At 42.1% G+C, this 11,788-nt stretch overlaps 1 protein-coding gene across 2 annotated transcripts in view; it reads left to right on the top strand.

The window, feature by feature from the left end:
• Positions 1 to 11,788, top strand: part of clcn6 (chloride channel 6) — an 83,221-nt gene that overhangs the window by 23,332 nt on the left and 48,101 nt on the right. For both annotated transcript variants that reach the window (XM_043675878.1, XM_043675877.1), the window contains exons 5-8: positions 6,979 to 7,045; positions 7,742 to 7,848; positions 8,134 to 8,260; positions 9,409 to 9,476. In XM_043675878.1, coding sequence (XP_043531813.1) covers positions 6,979 to 7,045; positions 7,742 to 7,848; positions 8,134 to 8,260; positions 9,409 to 9,476 — 369 coding nt within the window. The remainder of the gene's footprint in view (positions 1 to 6,978; positions 7,046 to 7,741; positions 7,849 to 8,133; positions 8,261 to 9,408; positions 9,477 to 11,788) is intronic.

Raw genomic sequence — 11,788 nt, forward strand, 5'->3', positions numbered from 1 at the left:
TCGTCATACAATTATAGGGGAGACTTCAATTGTATTCCGGACCCAGAAATAGATAGGATTCCCAAGAGTATTGCAGGAGTATCTCCCAGATCCAGACAATTGGTGGATTTGAACAAAGAATTAGGACTAGTAGATGTGTGGAGATGCCTTCACCCACAAGGCAGAGATTTTTCTTTCTACTCTAATCCACATAAATGCCACACCAGAATTGATATGTTTTTTGTCCCCTCGATTTTTAAAAATTCCATATCATCCTGGAAAATAGGTAGTATAACAATTTCTGATCACGTTGCTGTATACATGGAAATCAAGGTGAAGAACAATGAGACGTTCTCCCCCCCAGCATTGGCGTATGGATTCCTTCCTGATGAAGGATAGTAAATCTGTAAAGTACTTCTCTTGAGAATTTAAAACCGTTTTGGAAATTAATTCAGGTACAGCTAATAACCCATCGACGATGTGGAAGACCATCAAAGCCTACGCACGAGGTTTAATCATTTCATACTCGGCGACCCAGGAAAAATTAAAGGGAGAACAACAGCGTCTGCTTGAAGCTCGCTTAAAAGCAGCTGAAACAGCATACACTGACAGACCCTCTATTATCAAATTACAAAGGATTACGGCTCTTAGGACAGCTCTGAATACCACGCTTACCCAAACGGCTAAGAGGGAAATATTATTTGCAAAACAAAGGTTATATGAATTTGGCGATAAACCTGGTAGATACTTAGTATTTCTTGCAAAGAAAAGAAAGGCCCCTCAAACTATCAAGGAAAGTGCGGGTACTTTGACTCATGACTACAAAAGAATTAATGCAATCTTCAGAAAATTTTACGCTGATTTATATAAATCGCAGGATTGCGAAGATAGAGCTAAGAGGATGTAGTCATTTTTTAAAAACTTGACCTTTCCAGACCTAACCCTGGAACAGGTATCGGTCCTGAATGTTCCCCCAACAATCCAAGAAATACTTGACGCAATCAGGCACCTTCAGAGCGGTAAGGCACTTGGCCCAGATGGATTTCAAGCTGAATTCTACAAAGAATTTCCCGGGCAGAAACACCATTTTAGGGTGGCACAGTGTTTAGCACTGCTGCCTCACAGCACCAGAGACCCGGGTTCAATTCCCGCCTCAGGCGACTGACTGTGTGGAGTTTGCACATTCTCCCTGTGTCTGCGTGGGTTTCCTCCGGGTGCCCCGGTTTCCTCCCACAGTCCAAAAATGTGCAGGTTAGGTGAATTGGCCATGCTAAATTGCCTGTAGTATTAGGTGCAGGGGTAAATGTAGGGGAATGGGTCTGGGTGTGTGCGCTTCGACAGGTCGGTGTGGACTTTTTGGGCCAAAGGGCCTGTTTCCTCACTGTAAGTAATCTAATCTAATTTACAGGAATATTGGCTGACCCTAATATAACGGCCCCGAGGACTGGTACAGGTAAACATAAAATTGCCCTTTATGCAGATGATGTTCTCCTATTCCTCAGTAATCCCCTGATGTCCGTGCCTCGCTTAATCCAAGTTATTAATATATTTAATGCATTCTCAGGCTATAAAATTAATTTTTCAAAATTGGAGGCTATGCCAGTGGGCGGCCTCGCTAACATATCCCACCTACCGGATGGATCCCACTTTCCCTTCCGGTGGTCCCTGGAGGGTTTCTTATACTTCGGTATTTTTGTCAACCCAGTGTTTGGCCAGCTATACAAGCCTTATCCTGGAGAGGATAAGGCAGGACCTCCAGCGATGGGGAGACCTTCCAATTTCCTGGTTAGGCAGAATAGCATTAATTAAAATGAATGTCCTGTCCCGTCTCCTATACCCTATGAGAATGTTCCTGGTGATGCTGCCGAGGTTGGCACTACGCAAATTGTATGGCTGGCTGGGCTCCTTCAGCTGGAATCATAAACAGCCCCTCATTAAGCTGATGAAGCTACAGCTTCCACAGGCAAGGGGAGGACTGGATTTTCCAGATTTTAGGAAATATCAGTTAAGTTCCCTATTAAGCTACATAGCAGATTGGGTCTCATCTGACCCACAATCAATCTGGCTGGACATCGAGGCTTCTCAAGTAAAATACCCACTTATTAACCTCTTATTTTCAGACAAGGGGAAAATCATTACGGACCACTGCAAAAACCCTATAGTACTAAATACAATTAAAGCTTGGAATATAATGCGGCAAAATGAGGGCAGTTCACACAAAACATCCCCCTACACTCCGATAGTGGGGGCATGGGGGTTTCAACCGGGGCTTACAGATGCCACATTCAAATTCTGGAGATCCAGGGGTATCTTCTGTTTAGGGGATCTGTTCAAGGAAGGGGTCCTGATGTCTTTTGAATAGCTGCATCAGAAATTTTGATTACTTAATGGTGATCTCTTTTGAGACTTCCAAATTCGAGATTACATACAGAAGAAGACTACGCTATTAGATAGTCTTTATAAATCAGACAGAGAACGTAGAGTGTTATGGCCAATCGGGGTACCTTCGGTCAGCACTTTTTATCATTTATTACATGATGAAGTATCGGAAGATATGGACCATCAGCTTAAAACATGGAATCAGGATTTGGGGCTGGAAATCTCCATAGAAATGTGGAATGATATTTGGGAAAATGCCAGAAATATCTCCATCTGCAACAGAACCCAGGCCATTCAGTTGAAGGTACTTCACAGGGCCCATATAGCACCGGACCAATTGGCAAAATTTAAGGCAGGATCATCTCCAATGTGTCCCAAATGTAAAACAGAGGTGGGCACTCTTGTTCACTGCTTGTGGACTTGTCATAAGATCCGTAAATATTGGACTAAAGTAGGAAACGCCCTGACAGAAATCTTGGGAACAGAAATTAGAATAGATCCAGTATCTCTCATTTTGGGCTTTCCGAACTTGCCTTCCCTGGATGTGCACAGGAAGAAATTATTTTCCATTCTCTCTTTCTGTGCAAGGAAAAATATTTTGGTAAACTGGGTGGCTGAGGGCCCTCCTGGACTTTCAGATTGGCACAGAATAATCATGGAATGTATACCCCATGACTTGTTTACAAACATGGTGCACCAGGAAACTGAACTATTCTATAAAATATGGCACCCTTTCTTGAATTACACAGATACAGATATTTCGGCCACTCTATGAAGGGCTTTTATCTAACTGAGACAACGACCCTGGCTGGTCTGGGGCCCCTTGGAAGAGGAATCCCCCCACATGAATACAGGTTTTTGTTATGATTTGATGATAACACATTCCGAGCATGTACTTTACTACTCAATTTCTGTGTTACCCGTCATTTTTTTTTCTTGAGTAATGTAAGAGATTTGATTATACACTCTGGTTAGTTGTAGGTTGGATTAGTAGTTAGTTGAGTTTTGTCTTTTTCTTTTTCTTTTCGGTATCTCTTCTTTTGTTTGACAGATTTTGGCTAGTATTTATTTAAGATTTAATTATATATCAGTGTTTATACTGGTTTTTTTTTTATTTGTAAACTTGTAAAAACATGTTAAATTTTCAATAAAAATGACTAAAAAAAAAGGAAATCTGCCATCCTCACCTGGTCTGGACTGCTTGGCCTACATGTGACTCCTGACCCACATCAATGTGGTTGACTCTCAAGTGTCATCTGAAATGGCCTAGCAAGGCACTCAGTGGTTTCAACACTACCATGTCTCAACAAAGAAATTAAATTGGATGGATCACCTGGCATTGATGTAGGCATTGAAAAATTCAATAGCAGAAGAAGCTCTGTTGTCCTGCAAAATACTCCTGAGAACATCTGGGGTCTCGTGTCAGAATTGGGAGAGCTGTCTCACAGATTAGTCAAGCAATAGCCTGACAGTCATACTTGGATATGTCCTGTCCCACTGGCAGGACAGATCCAGGAGAGATGGTTGGTATACAGTCAGCAGTGAGTTATCCTGGGACTTCCCAATGTTGACTCCAGACTCCATGAAATCTCATGGCTTCAGGTTAAACATGGGCAAGGAAACCTTCTGCTGATTATCATGTACCATCCTCTCTTAGCTGATGAATCAGTACTCCTCAATGTTGAGGGAGGCAAGGATGCAAAATACACCCAGGATGAGGGATTTCATTGTTCATCTCCCAGAGTGGCTTGGCAACAGCACTACTGATACAACTGGTCAGGACCAAAAGGATACAAATGCTAGACAGGGTCTGCACCAGTTGGTGAGAGAATAAAAGAGTGGGAAAAATATATTTGTCCTCATCCTTATCAATCTGCTAGCTGCAGATGCATCTGATCATAACTGTGCTAAATTGCCCATAGTGTCCAGGGATGTACAGGCAAGGTGAATTAGCCACAGGAAGTGCAAGATTGCAGAGATAGGATAGGGGTGTGGATCTGGGTGGGATAATCATCAGAGGGTCAGTGTGGACTTAATGGGCCGAATGGCCTGCTTGCACACTGTATGGATTCTATGATTCTAAGTGTTGGTAAGAGTAACTACAGTACAGTCCTTGTTGCAGATGAAGTTCCACCTTCACATTGTGAATACCCTCCATCGTGTTGTGTGGCATTATCGCTGTATTAAATGGGGCCATCTTCAAACAGATGTAGCAGCTCAAGACTAGGCATACTTGAGGCACTGTGGGCTATCAATAGCAGTAGAATTGTACTCCAGCACAATCTGCAATCTCAGCCTGGCATATGCCCCATTCAAATATCAAAGCCAGGGGATTAACCCTGGTTCAGTGGAGAGTGCAGGAGGGCATGCAAGGAACAGCACCAGGTATACCTAAAAATGAGGTGTCAACTTGGTGAAGCTACCCAACAGGACTACTTGCATCCCAAATAGCATATCAGCAAATGACAGAGCTAAGTGATCCAATAATCCTAAGCTCTGCCATATCCAGTCCTACATGGTGGCGGACAATTAAATGACTCACTGGAGGAGGAAGCTCCACGAATATCCCCATCCTCAATGATGGAAGAGCCAAACACATCACAGCAATCTTCAGCCAGAAATGCTGAGTGGATGATCCATCTCGGCCTCCTCCAGTGATCCCCAGCATTGGAGATATCAGTCTTCAGCCAATTTGATTCACTCCATGTGATACTAAGAAATGGCTAGAGGCACTGCTATGCCTCCTGACAATCTTCTGGCAACAGTACGTGGTGCTCCAGAATTTGCTATTCCCCAGGCCAAACTATTCCAGTATAATTACAACACTGCCATCTACCCGAAAATGTGGAAAATTGCCTAGGTATGTTGTGGACACAGCAGGGCAAATCCAAGCTGGTCTGGAACCACCACAATAGTCTACTCTCGATTATCAGTAAAATGATGAAAGGTGTCATAAATAGTGGTATCATGCAGCACTTGCTCAGCAATAACCTACTCAATGACGCTCAGTTTGGGTTGCACCAGAGCCACTAGCTCCTGACCTCATTATAGCCTTGGTTCAAACATGGACTAAAGAGCTGAAATCCAGAGGTGAGGTGAGAGTGACAGCCCTTGATGTACAAGCTGCATTTGACTCAGTATATCATCAAGGAGCCCGAGCAAAACTGCGTATCAGGGAGCAAAGTCTCTGCTGGTTGGTTATTCCTCGCACACAAGGTGGTTGTGTTTGTTGGAGCTGAGATGACTGACATCCAGGAATTCTGCAGGAATTGGCCTAATCATTTTCAGCTGCTTATCAATGATCTTCCTTCCATCATAAGGTCAGAAGTGAGTATGTTTGCTGATGGTTGTGCAATGTTCAACTCCATTGATGACACTGAAGCAATCCATGTTCAAGTGCAACATGATCTGGACAGTATCCAGGCTTGGGCTGACAAGTGGCAAGAAACATTTGCACCTCACATGCCAGGCAATGATCATCTCCAATCGGAGACAATCTAACCATCATCCTTGACATTCAGTGGTGCTACCATCACTGAATCCACCTGCTGACTCCCATAACCTGACCACCATCTACAAGGCACAAATTAGGCGTATGATGGAATACTCAACTCTTGCCTTAGACAGCACCTTTGAAACCCTTGATCACTCCCAACTAGAAGGACAAGGGCAGGAGATACATGGGAATACCACCAAATAACAAGTTCCCCTCCAAGTCACTCACCATCCTGGAAATATATCAATGTTCCTTCATTGTTGTTGGGTCAAAAATCAGGGAATTCCTGTCCTAAGGGCATTGTGAGCCAGTCTACAGCACGTGGACTACAGCTGTTCAAGAAGATAGCTCACTACCACCTTCTGAGGGGCAACTAGGGATGGACAATAAATGATAGCCAGCTAGCAACACCCATGGCCCAAGAGTGAATAAAATAAAAATTGGACTTCCTTTGAGTTCACTCATGGATCCAGTTCGATCATTTTAATGAGTAATTAAGACACAGATCTGGCAGATGATCTGAGTTGTAGTGTTTAAATGTATTCCCATTGTTTGTATTTATATTCTATGCAGTGTGATCGACTGCGTAACCTCCATGTTGAACCTGGCTTTCTGGGTAATGTGGCTGGCTTATGGTGGGTCAAATGATATTGACAAGGAATGTGCATTTATAGACACCTTATGCCTGTCAACATTTAGGAAGTGTTAGTGTTTCATATGTTCAATTATTTTGAAGTACAGATGAATATGACAACTCCCAGCAAGATTCCATCAATAATTAAGATAAATAACCAATTAATTTGTGTTCTTATGTTGGTTAAGGTAGAATCTGCTCAATTTACTGAAATTTTCAGTATTTTCTTGGAATTTACCTTATTTGGAAGAGAGTACCCCCAAATATGCTGCATTTCCTTGGAACCGCAGTTGTAGCCTACATTTTGTGACCGTGTATTCTGGCGAGACGTGAAAGCATGGTATTCTGACTCCTGTAGGAACTGAGGGAAAAAAACAGCTTTGTGGGTCAAGAACTTAAGTGTGTTCGGATGCAGCTAATAAACAGCCAACTCCACTTATGATTAGATTACACTAATTGTTAATTGATTGTTTGACTCTGCTTTTTTCAGGTTGGACTGTTCATCGATTACTTTGTTCATCTCTTCTCAGACCTTAAATACCAAATCATTGGAAAATGTATCCTTTGAAATGTGATAATGCTAGAAAATGACAGAAGGTAAGTGTCGATGTATGTGAATGTAGATTGACTGACAAATAAGTTGTAACAGGCTGGAATCCAATCCAGAGCCAGTTCTGATCACACTTTCTACTGCCGTCTGAGCAATGATTTAGAAAAGCACCTTAATATGTCTTATTTATAAAAAGAAGGACAAATCTATTCTATCAAATTACTGTCCTATCACACTATTCTCAATTGCCAGCAGCAAAGTGAAAGAGTGCGATCAGATGGCAGTTAGTTATGAGTAACATTCTTGTTGATGCCCAGATTATACTCTATCCTGACAATTCTGTTCTCAACCTCCAAATGTGGACAAAAGATCAGAAGTTGAGATGTTTGACATCAAGGTTGCATTTGTCCAAGTGTGACATCAGAGAGCCCTTGTAAAACTGTTTGGATTGTTACTAGAAGATACATAATCTCAATTTACATTTGCTTTGTACCTGAAATATAATAAAATTACTCAGTGTTTCAAAGAGACATTATAAATCTAAACATGACACCAAACCACAAAATTGGCTTATTTTCTGACTGCCCAAAACCTCTACCACCTACCAAAAGGTACAAGTCAGGAGCGTGATGGCAGCTGTGAACTTGATGATTTTTTGATTGTTATCTTTGCTGCATATTTTCCCTAATTTCACCTCTTGAAGCGGTGGAGGATTGCAGTGAGAGGGGATGTCTCGCACTCTCCCTCCTTGAGATTCTTGCGTTCAACATGGGTTTTGTTTTCCTGGCCAGTCTATTTGTCTTGATTGAGGTAAGAACGTAAGTGTGTTACATCAAATTTGACTTGTGTTTTAAATGAAAAATAGCAACTATTAAGGCAGTAATGGTGTACAACGCCTTGTGCTCACTGTTGAGTCTCTGGAGAATGAGGCAGTGCTTTCACTATCTGCTATTCATCCCATTCTTGCTGAAAGCAAAAATGAAATTTGATGTTTTCTTTGACAGGGGTCAGACTGGTTGTTATCATTGTCAATGGTCTATGTTCTGCCAGGGTTGGGGACAGTATCATGTTTTGAAAAATATCTTTTTGTTTCAGCCAGTTGCAGCTGGATCAGGAATTCCTGAAATCAAATGTTATCTAAATGGGGTAAAGATCCCTGGAATTGTGAGGCTACGGACCCTGGTCTGTAAAGCAGTAGGCGTGTTGTTCTGTGTGGCTGGAGGTAAGGGGCGACTTGAGGTTTTTTTCCTATGTTAGTTGCATGTTCAGGAAAATATGCTTAACCTCCTGTTCAGAAGCAACACGCAACATTTAACAGTACAAAAAATATATATCAATTGGATCAGAATCTGAGAAGGACAGCTTGACATTTTGGGTGGAACCTTTTAACAGAACGAAAAGACCTTTTATTCCCATTGTGGTCTAGTGGATCTGACATGCTTCTGTTTTGCCTGAGTGACATCCACAACCTTCATAATGTTCAGACTGCTGTGCTAATGGCTATCCATTCTTCCTCCTCCTCCTTAAATTGATGCTAATGGAACTCAGACACTTAACAAAGGATGCTACAAGTGTGAAACTCTACAGGAGCTACTAGTTACTTAGTAAATTACGATACATGTACTTTTGGTTTCTCTGCCCAGCTATTATGGAACAAGGCATAGTTGGTGCTGTCTTGCACTGTTTGGTTGTACCCTGTCCCACTGTTGATGGTCCATCTATTTTTGCCCATTCTTTGCAGTGTCCATGAAGGTATCGGCTTCATTTTAATGACAATTGTATACAAATGATGAGAGAATCACAAAGTGAGTCAATAAGTTTGAATAGAGTTTTGCATTTTTTGCTTTATATATTCATTCTTGGGGTGAATGTGTCACAGAAGGCTAGCCTTTAATGCCTGTCCTTGATTGCCTTGAGAAGTTGGTGGTGAGCAGCTGCCTTAAACTGCTGCATAGCTCAATTACAGTCCCATGATGATTCCCTTGACGGAGTTGTGCATTATGTGTTCTGTCTATGAACTGAATTGGGAACTATTTTCAACCTGAGGTACATTTTGGTGTTCAGAAAATATTGTGCCACTATACTGCTTAATGCCTTCCTTGTGGGGAAAACTGATACATGTTTATATGCAACAGCTTTATCAGACCTAGAAGTTTGTGCAAACGCGGAGTTCTAATTGTTGAGAACTGACGCAATATTTCTTAGATTTTATGATTTTGAGAGGGCCATCCAGTCCTTTTGTAATTTCAGCTGATTCACTTTAGTGGTGTAAAGTCTTTTCCTCACCATTGGGCAGAATTTATCCGTTGAGTGCTGTACTGCACCTGTTTGGCTGTTCCAGGCAAAGTCTGATGCATGTTTTGTTTCTAGGATTATTTGTGGGAAAGGAAGGTCCAATGATTCACAGTGGAGCAGTGGTGGGAGCAGGTCTGCCTCAGGTGAGTGATTGCAGCTTGGGGTAATGGCAGGCATCAACAATTATTTATAATGTGTTTCAGATGTGTCACTTTGTCAGTTGTGTCTCCACATTGGGTTATTTTTGCTGACTTTTTGTTCAGTTGCTAAAGTATGGAAATTTGATTAATGGAGAGTTGGAAACAATTACATGAAGTTCCATTACCTACTGTTGCCCTTCATCCTCCAAATGAGATTTTACAATCAAACAAGATAAAACCCAATTTGTTCTTTCTTCACTCACCCATCCCGAACCAAAGTCCTACCACTCCTCCAGTTTCTCACTTTGAAGATATTCCCAGATGTTATTTTGAAATTACTCGATCTTAGTTGGAAATTGTCATGGTTCTCGTTTGCTTGAGTAACTTGTTCAGTGTGGTGCTGAGCCAGCTTTGTGCTCAGCTAACTGATCGTGGCTAACCTACTCCTTTATTGAGTTGTTCTCAGCAACACATCATCGAATAACCTATAACAGTAGGATGGGTTAGTAAATGAGAAGAATGTCTTCCTTGTTTCTGTCTTTAAGTCAGTTAATGCTCTTAAATCTGTTGTTAGGCCAGCTTTTTTTCAGAATGCCAGCAACCATGTAGTTCAAAGGGATTCAGTTCTACTGGAGTCCTGAGCTATTATGGAATGCTCTTTGAAATTCACAATGTTCTTGGGCTCATTTTTCTAGAGTTTGTGAATCTTCGTGTTGCGGTGTTCTGAAAAAGTCAGTGTTGTTTATAATAGTGCTTAATTGTGGTATTGCTTAACTGAAGTAAAAGATCAAATCTTTCAGGCTTATGATTTTGTCATAGGCAAGCAAAAAATCAAATAAATCAGTGAGCATTTTTAGGAGCAACTGGGTTTTTGGGACCTGACAGGATTTTTGGCTGGTATGGTTTGTGGTTAGAGAAGAAGGGTACATCAGAAACATTGATCTCTCTGCCTCCTGATGTTACCGGGCTTGCTGTGTTCTTCCAGCCTCCAGCTTGTCTATGGTAGATTGTGAATTAGTGGTGCTGGAAGAGCACAGCAGTTCAGGCAGCATCCAAGGAGCTTCGAAATAGACGTTTCGGGCAAAAGCCCTTCATCAGGAATAAAGGCAGTAAGCCTGGAGCGTGGAGAGATAAGCTAGAGGAGGGTGGGGGTGAGGAGAAAGTAGCATAGAGTACAATGGGTGAGCACCACTAATTCAGAATCTGGTTTCCAGCATCTGCAGTCATTGTTTTTACCAAGAAAGTATTTATCTCCACCTTAAAAATACACGAAGACTCTGTCCCCACTGCTCTCTGTGGCAAAGGGTTCCACAGACACTCTATCCTCTGAGAGAAGAAATTCCTCCTTGTCTCAATCTTAAATCAGTGCCCCTTTATTCTAAGACTGTGCTCTCTGGTCTTAGCCTCTCCCATGAGGGGAAGCATCCTCTCAGCATTGATTCTTTAACTATCCTCTATGTTTCAATGAGATCACCTTTTATTCTTCTAAACTGCAGTGAATAGAGTCCCAACCTGTTTAGCCTTTACGCATAAGACACTCCCTCCACACTGGGGATCATCCGAGTGAAACTCCTCTGAACTGACTCCAGTAAAATAATACAGACCAAGGGCAGGCAGAGGGATTAGTTTAATTTGGCGTTATGTTTGGTTCAACATCATGGGCCGAAGAGCCCCTTCCTGTGCTGTACTGTTCTGTGTTTTATCTTTCCTTAAATAAGGGACTGAAACCGCTCAAAGTACTTTTAGATGTGTGTACAGTTGCAGTGAGACTTCCCTACTCTCATTCACCGACCCCTTTGAAATAAAGGCCAACATTCTATTAGCCCATCCTGATTACCTGCTGCCCCATTGTGCTCACTAAATTCCAAATGACAGCTTCAGCTACTCCACAGCGGTGTTGCAAAAATAATCCTTTCCACGCAGGAACAGAAAACAGCACACAAAAGTGAGTAAAGAACAACAAAAAAAGCTTTTAATAAAAAGTAGTCCATGACACTCTTCGTCCAAGTACGGTGGCTCAGTGGTCAGCACTGCTGCCTCACAGCATCAGGGACCCAGGTTCGATTCCAACCTTGGGCACCTGTGTGTGTGGAGTTTGTACATTCTCCCTGTGTCTGCGTGGGTTTCCTCCCATAGTCCAACGAGCTAGGACAGGTGTCAGATCTCGCGGTGGGAGAGCACTTTGGTGACAGTGATCACAACTGCCTCACATTTAGCACAGCCTTGGAGAGTGAAAGGAGCAGTTACCAAGTGAAAATATTTAATTGGGGAAAAGGAAATTATGATGCTATCAGACAGGAGTTGGGAAGTACAGA

Source organism: Chiloscyllium plagiosum, chromosome 34, assembly GCF_004010195.1.
Source record: "Chiloscyllium plagiosum isolate BGI_BamShark_2017 chromosome 34, ASM401019v2, whole genome shotgun sequence".
NCBI classification, from domain to species: Eukaryota; Metazoa; Chordata; class Chondrichthyes; order Orectolobiformes; family Hemiscylliidae; genus Chiloscyllium; species Chiloscyllium plagiosum.